A 13,493-nucleotide genomic window follows, 5' to 3' on the forward strand; every position below is an offset into this window, starting at 1 on the left:
TTGTACCTGGAAAAATCAATGGCATAGAATGATCCTGAGTTGTCTCTTAGAGATTCATCAACTCAGTGTATACTTGCCATACCCTCCTTCAAAATGATGTACCCATAGTTTTCATAGATTTCTGATAGCAGATCAGTGTATCTAAAATGTTATGAAGTTACCTCTTTGGGATTTTATGATGCTCGATAAAAATCTATTTCCATTGCAAAAGTGGTTAACATCTGTATAGCTTTATAGTTGTAGAGCTGCATTGTGTTGGATTATAATTCTATATACTGAATGATGTATATCTTCTAATTTTTATTAACACACACTTTATTTAGCATAGTATGTTTCATGATACCTTCTCCTGGAAACATTCCTTCTTCCTTTTTCTTCCTATATATTCTTGTGCCTCAGATAAAACTAAAGTCAAGGGCAGTCTAAGGCCACACTATACATTAAAAACACCATGGGCTCATCCAGATGACTGCAAAATGTGTGACACACCCGCTATGTGTGTTCATTATTTTTCAGTCATCCAAATGACGTCTCGCGCTGTTACGCATTTTCGAGGGTTAAATCTGCTCCTTGCAATACCGGCAAAAATGTGATTTGCTGTTTAAAATCGGGAATGATCTGCTGTGCCTTCAGGAGTTAGGATGCAATACTGCGGACTTTACAGCTGATGGGCAGTTCTTGGGTGTTTCCCCTTGCCCCTTCTCCTCATTCCAGCCAATCACGTATCTGCATTTTGACGCATGTGCGAGAATAAGCCCAGGAAAATTGAACTAATCATCGCAATGGTGGGGTGTTGGGGGGGGGGGTCTGCAACTACTGCACAGATGCATTTTATTTTTTGCCAGCCTGCAAACTGGGCGGCTGCTCTGGGTGAGATCTGCAATGCACAGCAAGCGAGAAAGGGGGGTGGTCGGTTTCAGCCTGCCTCCGAAAGCCTTGTCAATTTCATTCTGCTTGCTGGGGTTTTTGCTTCAAATCAGAAAAACATACATTGGTTTAAGTGTAATATCGCAAATGCAAACAAGAAAAGAGCTTCTGGTCGGTTTCAAGCCTGCTCCGGAAAGCTTTGTCAATTTCATTCTCCGTGGGAAGGAAAGGGAGAAGGAGGCGGGGGACACGTTTCTTGCTTTTTTGGAGAAATAAGTGCATTGCCAGCGTGTGTATCTCCTTAAATATCAATAAAGGCAGAAAAGCATACATTCGTTTAAGTGTAATATTGCAAATGCAAACAAGAAAAGGGTGTCAATTTCATTCTTTGTGGGAAGGCAGGCGTGAAACCGACCAGCAGCCTTTCCTTCCGAGGCGAGAACTCCTTTACAGCCATATTGTGCTTCGTTGCAAAGGGGGAGAGGAGCATACGTAATTTTTTTGCTGACCAATTGGTTGAAAGGGGGAGGTTTTAGAGGCGGAGCTTGGAAAAAGAGAAAAGAATGTAGGGGTCTTACCGCTGCGTGTGCGGGTGCAAAAAAGCATTTTTTAAAATTGGGAAAGAGCGAACTAAAAGGCAAAGTGAGGACTATCAGATGACAAACCAAATACGGAAACCGTGGATTATCCCGCTCTGTTTGGATAAGCCCCATAATACCACTTCTGCCAAAGAATGGTAGTTGGTAGTTGTGATGAGATTTGTTAGGAAACCCATATTCCCTTCACAGACCTTCAGTTCTCAGAGTTGCCAGGGAAACAAGATTGATTGTTAAACCACTCTGGAAATCATTTTCACAATCACATGAAATCATAGGGTGCATTTTAGCAAAAGAAAAAAGCAGGACAGGAAAGGGTTATAACAGTTTCATTGGGTAAATGTGAAGACACCAAAAACTGAACATAAAAGTGTCACCACACCAAAGAAGGCTCATGACACCGCAATGGAATGTTATATTTATTAAAATATAACAAATATTAAACTTCAGCCAATTACATCCAAATATCCAAATTAAGCTTACTTCGGGCAGGTGAGGATAAACCTGACTGAAAGGGAGTATTCCCTCCAGTCCCCTGGGCATGTCAGTCTCAACAGACTGTGACTACCCAGCCAAGGATGTGGGAAAACTTGTCCCTCCTTGCTAGGAGAGCCAAGTATGTGTTTCCAACCTCCGCAGCCTGGCCCCACCGTACAGGCGTTCACTATTCTGCGCAAGCTGGTCTCACAAGGACACACCCAGATCCCCACCAGTCATTCAGCACTGGTAGTTCCCTAGGGGGTGCCCTTTAAAAACATGCCTCCTTCTCCTACTTTTTCCTCACCTTCCTCACCTGCCCGAATTCCATGCCAGCTATTAGCTAAACATCCACAACCTCCCCCCAAAAGCCAATCGAATCAACCCAGCAGTATGGAGCAGGCAAAACCAAAGGGATTCTAAAATCAAAATCCCTAAAATAAATTTCCTACTCACTTTCAACTGGTGACTAGCGAAGCCCATACTGACAAGGGGGGGCAGGTGCCTCAAGGCGAAAAGAGGCAAGGTTTTTGAGGCAGGAGGCTTTTAAACCCACTCTTGCCTCACATCCCACTGGTCAGTAAACCCCAGCTGACCATCTATGGAACCCTCGGAAAAGTTCCCGAGCCTTCTAGAAGTCGGGTGGCAGCAAACACGTCCCCGCTTCAGGCAGGAACACCATTATTACATTCACAAGAGCAGGGGATTTTTTTTTTTTAAAAAAATCCATTTGTGTGCATTCTTTTAAGCCACAATTTATATGAACACAGTTTGGGGGGTAAGGTGGTGATGATGATGATGATTACTTACTTACACTTACTTAAGTCCCACTTGAGGGTTATTCTTTCTTTCTTTCTTTCTTTCTTTCTTTCTTTCTTTCTTTCTTTCTTTCTTTCTTTCTTTCTTTCTTTCTTTCTTTCTTTCTTTCTTTCTTTCTTTTGTAATGTTGCAAATCTTAGAGTTTCCCCAGGCTTGGGGACACCTCCCTCTTCTGCATAAGTGCTGGTGACTTTTTGGCTGCCACTGTCGTGGTTGTGTTGCTGCCTGGGCGTTGCGGCTCTGTTTCATCGCCGCCGCTGCGGGCTGTGCCGTGCTGCCGGGGTGCTGTTGTTGCGGCGGTCAGGCCGCTCTTCGGAGTGCCGTTGCAGCGGCTGGGCCATTGCTTTTCGTCACGGCGCTTGCCCGCCCGTGTGCCGCTGTGGGCTGTGTCGCCGCCCGGGGCGCCGTCGCTGCGGCTGGTGCTGTCGCCGCCATTGTTGCGGGCCCGCCCGTGTGCGGGCGTTGTGACCGCCGCCTCTGCCGCTGCGGGCTGTGCTCTCGCCCGGGTCGTCATCATTGCGGCTTGTGCTGCCGCCGCCGTCGTCGCCCCTGCCGCCGCGGGCCGTGTCGCCGCTGGAACATCATCGTAGCGGCCGGGCCCATTGCTTTTCCACTGCTGCCGGGACCTTCGTGCTGCTGTTGCTCGGACATTCTTTCGGCTGCTTCTGCCTGCTCCTTGTTGTTGTTTCATCGCTGGATCGTTGCTGCTGGGCTCCGTTGCTTCTGCCTGCTCCCATGTCTTTGTTTCATCGTGGCTTTCTGCCTGCTTGCCGCCACTCCATTCAAGTTCGCTGCTTGGGGCGTTTTACCCTTTTGGCTTGCTTACTTGTTTGTTTGTTTATTGGGTCGTGGGCAGATATTTTACAACTTTATTTGCAGATATTATTTATGGACGAAGCTTGATGCGGAGGAGTATTCTTAATACCGGCTGCTAGTGTTGATGTTTGGGTGTATTTTAACTTGTTAGTTAGTTTGTTTGTTTGTGCGTGTGAATGAGATTGTGTGGATGTGTTTGTGTGCGTTTATGTGTATTTTATGTGTTGTTGTGTGAATGTGCCTGTTGTGTTTTAGTATTTTTAAATATGTGCCTGGGAGAGCATATTTTGCATTAAACGGGGAGGCTTTCGGGGGCCCCAATTAGCGTAGTGACGGGTTATGGGAGGTATGGCGCTAGGAGGAGAACGTGCCAGGTAAGGGGAACTCGCCCCAGACAAGTTGTGTCTGTGCCTTGTTCCGGTTCTCCTCAAGGCCACAGAACTGCTGGTTGTTCTATCAGCCAGCCCTTAGATCTCCAGGTGCTGCTTTTGAATGCCAGGTCAGTATATAATAAAACCTCCCTTGTCCACGACTTAATTGTGGATGAGGGTGCCGACCTGGCATGTCTAACCGAGACCTGGGTGGGTGAGCAGGGAGGAGTTGCTCTCTCTCAGCTTTGTCCACCTGGGTATACGGTGGAGCACTATGGTAGACCTGAGGGTCGGGGAGGCGGGGTCGCTGTGGTCTATAGGAGTACTTTCTCTCTCACCAGGCATCCTGTCCAGATGGCGACTGGTCTAGAGTGCCTCCACCTTGTGCTGGGTCAAGGAGACAGACTGGGAATCCTGTTGGTGTACCGCCCACCTTGCTGCCCAACAGCTTCCCTAGCTGAGCTGACAGAGATAGTCTCGGAGGTATTGCTGAGGTCCCCCAAACTTGTGGTGTTGGGGGACATCAACATTCATGCCGAGACTGTTTTATCTGGGGCGGCTCAGGACTTCATGGCCTCCATGACAACCAAGGGGCTGTCTCAATTTGTTACTGGCCCAACACATGTATCGGGTCACACTCTTGATTTGATCTTCGCCACTGGTCATGGAAATGGTGATCTGGAGGTGGGGTGTTTTTCATCTACTCCATTGTCATGGACAGATCACCGCCTGCTGAGTTTTAGACTTACAACGACTCTTTCCCTCTGCAAGGGTGGGGGACCTATTAAGTTGGTCTGCTCTCGGAGGCTTATGGATCCTATTGGTTTTCAGATGGCTCTGGGAGTTTTTCCAGCTGATAGTACTGGCGCTCCTGTCGAGGCCTTGGTCGAACTGTGGAATACGGAGATGGCCCGGGCAATTGACATGATTGCTCCCGCGCGCCCTCTTCGATGCAGAGCTCATACAGCTCCGTGGTATACCCCGGAGCTGAGAGTGATGAAGCAAGAGAGAAGGAGGCTGGAGTGCAGATGGAGACGAACTCCAGACGGATGCAGTTATGCTTTGGTAAGTGCCTCTACTAAGTCGTATATAAAAGCGGTAAGGGCGGCGAAGAAGTTTCACTTCGCTGCCTCTATCAGGACATCTCTCTGCCGCCCTGCAGAGCTTTTTAGGGTTGTACGAGGACTCTTACATTCTGGTCCTCGAGATACTATTGAAACATCTGAAGCTCGCTGTAACAACATCGCAGGACACTTCCAAAATAAAATCGCATGCATCCGTCGGGACCTAGACTCCGATGTTATGACAGACGAATCCATTGAAGTGTCCAGAACACGGTCTTGTCTTTCATTATTGGATGAGTTTCAGTTGGTACAGCTTGAGGAAGTGGACAAGGTACTTGGATTGGTGCGGGCAACCACGTCTGCTCTAGATCCTTGTCCATCTTGGCTAGTGAAGGCTAGCAGGACTGGTACCACCGGCTGGGCCAAGGAAGTGATAAATGCGTCCTTGAGTGAGGGAGTAGTCCCTAGTAGCCTCAAGGAGGCAGTAGTAAGACCTCTCTTAAAGAAACCTTCCTTAGACCCAGATGACCTGAACAACTATAGACCGGTGGCGAATGTCCCCTTTTTGGGCAAGGTTCTGGAGCGGGTGGTTGCCGGTCAGCTCCAGGCGCTCTTGGATGAGACCGATTATCTGGATCCGTTTCAATCCGGTTTTAGGCCTGGTTTTGGCACTGAAACAGCCTTGGTCGCCCTGTATGATGACCTTTGTCGGGAGAGGGACAGAGGGAGTGTGACTCTGTTGATTCTCCTTGATCTCTCAGCAGCGTTTGATACCATCGACCATGGTATCCTTCTGGGGAGACTCGCGGAGTTGGGAGTTGGGGGCACTGCTTGGCAGTGGTTCCGCTCCTACTTGGCGGATCGTCACCAGAAGGTAGTACTTGGGGAACATTGCTCGACTCCTTGGACTCTCCATTGTGGAGTCCCTCAGGGGTCGGTTTTGTCCCCCATGCTTTTTAACATCTACATGCAGCCTCTGGGTGCCGTCATCAGGAGTTTTGGAGTGCGTTGCCACCAGTACGCTGATGACACACAGCTCTATTTCTCCTTTTCATCTTCTACAGGTGAGTCTGTGGATGTGCTGAATCACTGCCTGACCGCGATAATGGACTGGATGAGAGCTAATAAACTGAGACTCAATCCAGACAAGACTGAGACACTGTTGGTGAATGCCTTCCCTGCCCAGATGGTGGATGCTTACCCTGTTCTAGATGGGGTTACACTCCCCTTGAAGGAACAGGTTCATAGTCTTGGGGTTCTTTTCGATCCTTCCTTGTCTCTGGAGGCGCAAGTGGCCACGGTGGCAAGGAATGCATTCTACCACCTTCGGTTGGTAGCCCAGCTACGCCCCTATCTGGACAGGGATGACCTTGCCTCAGTTGTTCATGCTCTGGTAACTTCTAGGTTGGATTACTGTAATGCGCTCTACGTAGGGCTGCCCTTGAAGACAGTTCGGAAGCTTCAGCTAGTGCAAAACGCAGCAGCCAGACTGCTGACGAGGACCAGCCGGTCAGCGCATATAACACCTGTTCTGGCCCGTTTGCACTGGCTACCTATTTGCTTCCGAGCCAGATTCAAGGTGCTGGTTTTGACCTATAAAGCCTTACACGGCGTGGGACCGCAGTATCTTATGGAATGCCTCTCCCGCTATGAACCGACCCGGTCACTTCGCTCAGCGTCTAAGGCCCTCCTCCGGGTACCAACCCATCGGGAAGCCCGGAGGACAGTTACTCGATCTAGGGCCTTTTCTGTGGTGGCCCCCGAATTGTGGAATAGCCTCCCCGAAGAAATGCGCCTGGCGCCGACGCTTCTATCTTTTCGGCGCCAGGTTAAGACCTGGCTATGCTCCCAGGCATTTTAATGCGTTTAATGTTACAATTTTAAATCTCATTGTTTCAGTTTATTTATTGTGATATTTTGTATTTCTGTACTTTTAATCTTTTGTACACCGCCCAGAGAGCTATTTGCTATGGGCGGTTTAAAAATGAAATAAAATAAATAAATAAAATAAATAAGGAGTGTCACTTATAGAATGAGTTCACTCTTAGTATATAGGCTGTTGATCAGTGATGTCTTGCGATCGCTATATCGTCATATGCAACCTTCTCCACTGTGCAACTGTTATGAACAACAACCTGTGTGTTGGGCTGGCTGCTGGCTCCTGGATCAGTGGATTTCTAATCACCTTAATTACAATGCTACTCATGACTAGCTTGACCTTCTGTGGCCCCAATGAAATTGATCGTTTCTTCTGTGATTTTCCCCACTGCTGAAGCCTGCCTGCTCTGACACATACCTCTTCGAAAGAATTTCTTTCATCCTTTCCTCCAGTATAAGGTTGATCCCATTCCTATGCAAAGTAGTGTCTTATGCATATATACTGTCAGCTGTTATCAAACAGCCTTCTGGCACCAGCTCTAAAAGTCCATTTCAACTTGCTCCACTCATCTCATCTCATTTCTATGGGTCACTGATTACAATGTATGTGGTTCCTGCTGCTAAATACTGTAAATATGAGCAAAATCTTCAAAACCTTCTACACTATTGTGACCCCAATGATTAATCCCCTCATCTATAGTGTGAGGAACAGGGAAGTATGCAAAGTCTTGAGAAGGCTTATAGGCGCAAAACTTGTGTTCTAAAAGTTGCTGAAAATTGACAAATTAAAGCAATCAAGGCAAGCTTGAACACTTATCTATTTGTTTACAACAGGAGTGGCAAACCTGTGGCCCTCCAGATGTTGTTGGGCTTCAACTCCAATCATCCCCAGAAAACATGGCGAATTTGCCTCTACCCCCCTTTCTCTGAAGAGGACGTTTTAGGAGGAATCTTCTGAGAAGGAGGGATTGGTGGGGGGACATGGTGTGAGGCCGCTTGGCCCATCAGGATGGGGGTTATAAGCAAGCTCCACCCATAACCCAGCCTCTTTGCTTTAGCTGCAGAAGAGGAGGAGATTGTGGTGCTGCAGCATTAACACCCAGGCCTTATGGCCGTTTCTTTGGTCTTGGCCTCATGCTTCAGCACATCTCGCAACTTGCTTCTGATCTTTTGACAGAAACAGCTAGATTGGCGGGTACTAGAGAGAGGGCATTCTCAGTGGCGGCCCCCACCCTCTGGAACTCCCTCCCACAAGATCTCTGGCACGCCTCTTCCCTAAATGTATTTCGTAAAGCCTTAAAGACCTGGCTCTTTCAACAGGCCTTCGGGATCTCCGGGGAGGGTTAATTGCTATGACTGAAATGCCTCCTACCCTGTTTTAATATTGTTATTGCTGCTGTACTATTCTTATACTGCTTTTATATTGTATTGTATTTTATCATATTGTGTTTTAACTGTTTTGTATGTCACCTAGAGTGGCCATCGGCCAGATAGGCGACACAGAAATTAAATTTATTATTATTATTATTATCACACGTTGCGAGTGGCAGAGCGGGTTGCGCTTAGCAATCTGAAGCCTGAGTTCTTGCGGCCTTGTTCTTCTCCTTGCATTTCCCCTTTCTCTGTAGTTTTGAAGGGAGTCGGGGGGGCAATGGTGGGTTGTGCATTAGCCAGCTTCAGGGCAGGGGAAAGAAGTAATTTCAGTTACCTACACATTTTGGTGGGTGCTACCCCCCTCATATTAGAGCCTCATGGGTGGGAGATCTAGTTACCCTTCCCATTCCATTGATTTCATTGGTTAACAAATAAATTCATAACAAGATTAGTAAAATAATAATGAAAATGAGAAGAAGAAGAAGAAGAAGAGATACAGGAATAGAAATTATAAATATCAATAAGGGTGGGGTTTTGTTCTCCTGTTCCTCCCATCCCCCTCACCCACTGTGTTAATTGAGTGGGCTGTTATTCCTTTTCTCCCCATGACTAGGGGTTTATTAAGTGTATTAGTTTGCTACCAACGTGGTGGGTGGTATTATTATACTATTGTGATATTACTGTTGTTGTTTTGATGATGTTGATAATAATAATAATAATAATAATAATAATAGTCTAGATAGTACATGATGTCACCAAAAAGGTGAAGCAGAAGGGGGGGTGAAGGTGATTAAGCAGGAGAACAAGCAGCCGCCTGCTCATCCACCTTTATCTGAGGATGAGGATGATGTGTGTTCTGTGTGCACTTTGGTGGCTAGGATTGAAGCTTTAGAGAAGGAGCACACCTTGCCTACTGATCCTGATGCAGGTTCTTGTGTCCAAGAACCTATTTAAAAAATCTGCTAGGTTAGCATCTAAATCTAATACTCTTCATGCTTTGGTTGCCAAAGTAGCAGCTTTGGAGAAAGGAACGGTTCCCAGGCCCCAGGTGCTTTCCGATGTTAGTGTGTTTGTGGTACAGGTGATTCCACCAATTATCTCGAGTGCTTCTGTGACTGTCCAAGTAGGTTTGATTCCTCTGGTGGCTCAGACAGGTGCCTGGCTTTTGGCTGCCAGCTTGCCTGGATTCCCTGTTTCGGTGGTGCCTGCGGTACCCATAACGGTGGTTTCTCTAGCTGTAATTTCATGTGACGCACACTGCTCAGGTCACACAACTGGCCTGAGTATAACAGGAATTGACCCAGCAGCAGATGGTATGCTTGGGGGAGGTTAGTTCCCTGACAACCTCAACTCCCCAGGCCATCTGTGGCAGTGGCCCCTTGGCAGCCAGGTTCTGCTTCTGCTCTTCCGGCTTCCTCTTCCTTAGAGCTTGAAAGTAATTAGTTGAAATTCATTAAAAATGAATTTCAACAGATTATGAGAACTCTTACAGAAAAAAAGTCCAAAAGGGCTCTGGGGTTTTTCTCTCTCTTTTTACACTTTGAACTCTCTATTCTCTCTGACTGTTTTGTGTATTGCCATGAAAATTGAGAGGTTTGTTAAGCAAGCGTTTCTGGGTTCAGGACTATAAGTTTTGTAAGGTTTTGTTTTGAAATGAGCTTATGGGAAGCATCAGAATGGCATGCAGGGGTATTTTCCATTTAACATTGTGGAATGTAAAAAATCCATGCTGGCTATAGTATACAGCCACTCTCATGGCTGTATACCAAAGAATAAACACATTCTATATTCTCACATGTTGTACCCGCTTCCAACTTAGCCCACATGAAATCGCTGTTGCCTTTCATCTTGAAACAAAACTACTGGAATCCTATGTGTAGAGCATCCAGTCTAAAATTGGTGCAAAGAGTTGGAATAAATGTCAAATTGCAATTGTATGAGTATATGATTACTTATCATTCAGTCTATATTCATCTACTAATGAATACACTCAAGGCATACAATATTGTAAAATGTATTTTATTATCATTCTATTTCACACACATTTAAGCTGCAATATCTGCTTCTGTGCTCAATGCAATGTTCAAGCACAATGGTTCCTTTCAAAATATCTCTTTCAAATGCATAAATGTAAATAGGCATAATCTAGATTATATCCTTTAAGAGCAAAATAAGAGGAGAAGCATATTCATTACAGATAGTATCCAGCTAGGTCATACAAGTAAACCGATTGAAATTGAAGTATTTAAATTATTTGTGCCTATTGATTTCAATGTGTCTATGATTTAGTTGGATACAATCTCATCCATGCAATTAAAAGTACATACATAAATGATAGATCTCTGTGAATTTAAATACAGTTAGATTAGTCTTTATTTCCGATATTTTTGATATCAATGAATAGCAGAAAAAAACCCAAATTTGATTTTTTTAAGGATTTCTTTTACATCTTTGTTCCTTAGACTATATATGAAGGGATTGGCCATTGGAGTTAGGATTGTGTACAAGAAAGAGAAGATCTTATTTAGATATTTGAATTTACCAGTTGTTGGTAAGACATAGACAAAAATTAAGGATCCATAGAAAATAGAAACTACAGTGAGATGAGAAGAACAGGTGGAAAAAGCTTTTTGCCTCCCAGTCATGGATGGGATTTTCAGGATTGTGCTGATGATAAAAATGTAAGATGTTAAAGTTACAAGAAACGTAGGCAGAATTCCTATGGATGAGGTTATAAAAGCTGCAGTTTCAATAACCCAGGTCTCACTGCAAGAGAGCCTTACTAGTGGTGTGAAATCACAAAAGAAATGATCAATTTGATATCGGTTGCAGAATGTGAGCTGTGTTAACAGGCTTGTTAAGGTGGTTATAAGCAACAACCCAATCAACCATGATACTGAAACCAGCAAGATACATGTTCTGTTGTTCATCAATGTGACATAATGCAACGGTCTACATATGGCAAGGTAGCGATCATATGACATCACTGCCAAGAGATAACATTCCGTAGCTGCCAAAGTGGAAAAGAAATGCATCTGCAAGATGCAGCCCCAAAGAGAAATGGTCTTATCTCCCGTAAGAAAACTGGCCAACATTCTGGGAAATACAGTTGAGGTGTAGCAGATCTCCAAGAAGGATAGGTTTGACAGAAAGAAGTACATGGGTATGTGAAGGTGCTGCTCAGCCATGACAAGTGCAACAATGAGGAAATTTCCAGACAGAGTCACAATATAGATGACTAGAAATAACAAGAAGAGGAGCATATTCAAGTTTTCAACATTTCCAAATCCTAGGAGGAGGAACTCTGTGATGCCTGTTCTGTTTTGCCATTCTGAATTTCTCACAAGTTGCATCTACAAATAACAAGTCATATACTGAGTAATGGAAAAATTAGGTTTCCACCCACATCCTACAAAGAAATTGGACAACCCTCCACTTTACACACACATACATTGTCATGTCATATACTGACCTTTTGGACAAGAACATATAAAGTCAAAACTTGCATTGGTTTTGCTGCATCTGTTGACAAGTTGCTGCATAATGTGTTTTCTCCCTTCCCATAAGCTGCAGCAAATGTGGGATATATTCTTAAATCATAAGTAAAGGCACTTCCAGACTCACTATTTTGGGGTGGATTCAATCACAAACTGGAAAATTCAGACTGCACAAGTAAAAGCTAATTAGTGCTCTTGTGCAACAAATCACTTCCCTCCAAAACTGGATTTTTTGCAATAATGGTCGTGATGGAGAAATGTCCTGGAAAGCATGGGATCACAGTTGTTTGTTGCAATGTCATATAACCTCTCTGCAACAGCAACAACAACAAAATCAGAATTAGTTCTCAATAAATAGTCAATGTTGTCTAACCTCCCTGCAAACTTTATGCAAAGAAATCAGGATGACTCTCAATAAACCTGTCATCTGGCACCAATTTAGGAGATATGGAAATCAGCACATATTCCACAGCAAATATAAATAATCTGAATGGGTGTGAGAGATAAAGGGGAGGTGTGTTCAATGCAAGGAAGATTCAAATTAGCAAGTCGGAGCCAATATTGGATAAAATGTCTCTGGCTGCTGACATTTTCCCATCCCCTTTGTTTTTGTTTTTAATCTGCAGTTCCAGTTCCTTGAAACTGAAAATGTAAACTATGATAAAGTGAAAAAAGCAGGCTGAAAATGCATTTTGCCACATATCAATAGATGGGGCTTTCAGGATTGTGGTGCTGTTGAAAACAAAAGATATCACCGTTGCAAGAAACATAGACAATATTCCAATGGATAAACTTGCTGTTTCAGTAACATTGATGCAATTGCAAGAAAGTTTCATGGCAAGCAAGTGTGAAACTGCAAAACAAAATAGTTCTATATTGGCTGCAGAGAGGGAGGTATATCATCTACAAGTAATAAGTAACATACTGAATCAAGGAAAAGTTAGGAACCTTTAAAGGACTGGTAATCACTCACCCAAAACACATAAACATTCATGCCAGATAGCCATCTTTTGGACAAGGTTGTATGATATACCAAGTTGCATAACTGTCATCCCTTCCCATATGTGTCAGGAAACATAATTAAATCAAAATAAGAATTATGAAACCATGAGAGGTGGGGGGGCCATGTGTGCACTGCAGGGAAGATCAGTAATGATGAACAGTGACAGCTGCTGGCTCCATGTCAGTGGGGCAGTGGAATGTGCTCCCAGTTTTAGTTTGTATTTTCAAGGAGCTGTCAAAGGGGTGGATAACTAAAACTCGGAGCAAATTCCACTGCCCCACTGACATGGAGCTACCAGCCGTGACTGATGATGGGGAGACTAGGCTTTCAGAAAAAATTGCCCAACATTACTGCTCTTCTCATTGAGGAATCTTCAGAAAGATTTTGAACAAGCTTAAGCGTCCATGGAAGTAGTGCAATTTGAAAACACCTAGCTTTAAAATATAAAAAAGAAAGAAAACAACTCATTTAAGCAACCGTATCCCATATTTAAGTGGTGAGGGCAATATTTTTCATATCTATTTCTAGATGGTTCTTTCATGATCTTTGGAAGGCCAGGTGACATCTCTCTAGTTTACCTGTTGATGTGCATATTCCATTAAGAGGAAGGTTAGGAAACAGTGAATTCTTTCAGTTGTATTTATATTTGTATCTGCACTCTCTCTTACATGCGTGTGCATGCACACACATACACACACACACACACACCAGCTCAGTTACATCATCCTTCT

General features: G+C 44.5%; 1 protein-coding gene across 1 annotated transcript; it reads right to left on the reverse strand.

Annotated features, from left to right (window-relative positions):
• Positions 1–10,655: 10,655 nt before the first annotated feature.
• On the reverse strand, positions 10,656–11,615 carry LOC133367949 (olfactory receptor 2AP1-like). Its single transcript, XM_061592034.1, has one exon. It carries the CDS (start codon positions 11,613–11,615, stop codon positions 10,656–10,658), a length of 960 nt encoding a protein of 319 aa, XP_061448018.1.
• Between the last annotated feature and the right edge of the window lie 1,878 nt (positions 11,616–13,493).

The sequence above is a fragment of the Rhineura floridana genome, chromosome 11 (genome assembly GCF_030035675.1).
Source record: "Rhineura floridana isolate rRhiFlo1 chromosome 11, rRhiFlo1.hap2, whole genome shotgun sequence".
Classification (NCBI taxonomy): domain Eukaryota; kingdom Metazoa; phylum Chordata; class Lepidosauria; order Squamata; family Rhineuridae; genus Rhineura; species Rhineura floridana.

Excerpts from the sequence above, each read along its gene's own strand:
- LOC133367949 (XM_061592034.1), bottom strand. The coding sequence starts at position 11,615 with ATGCAACTTGTGAGAAATTCAGAATGGCAAAACAGAACAGGCATCACA.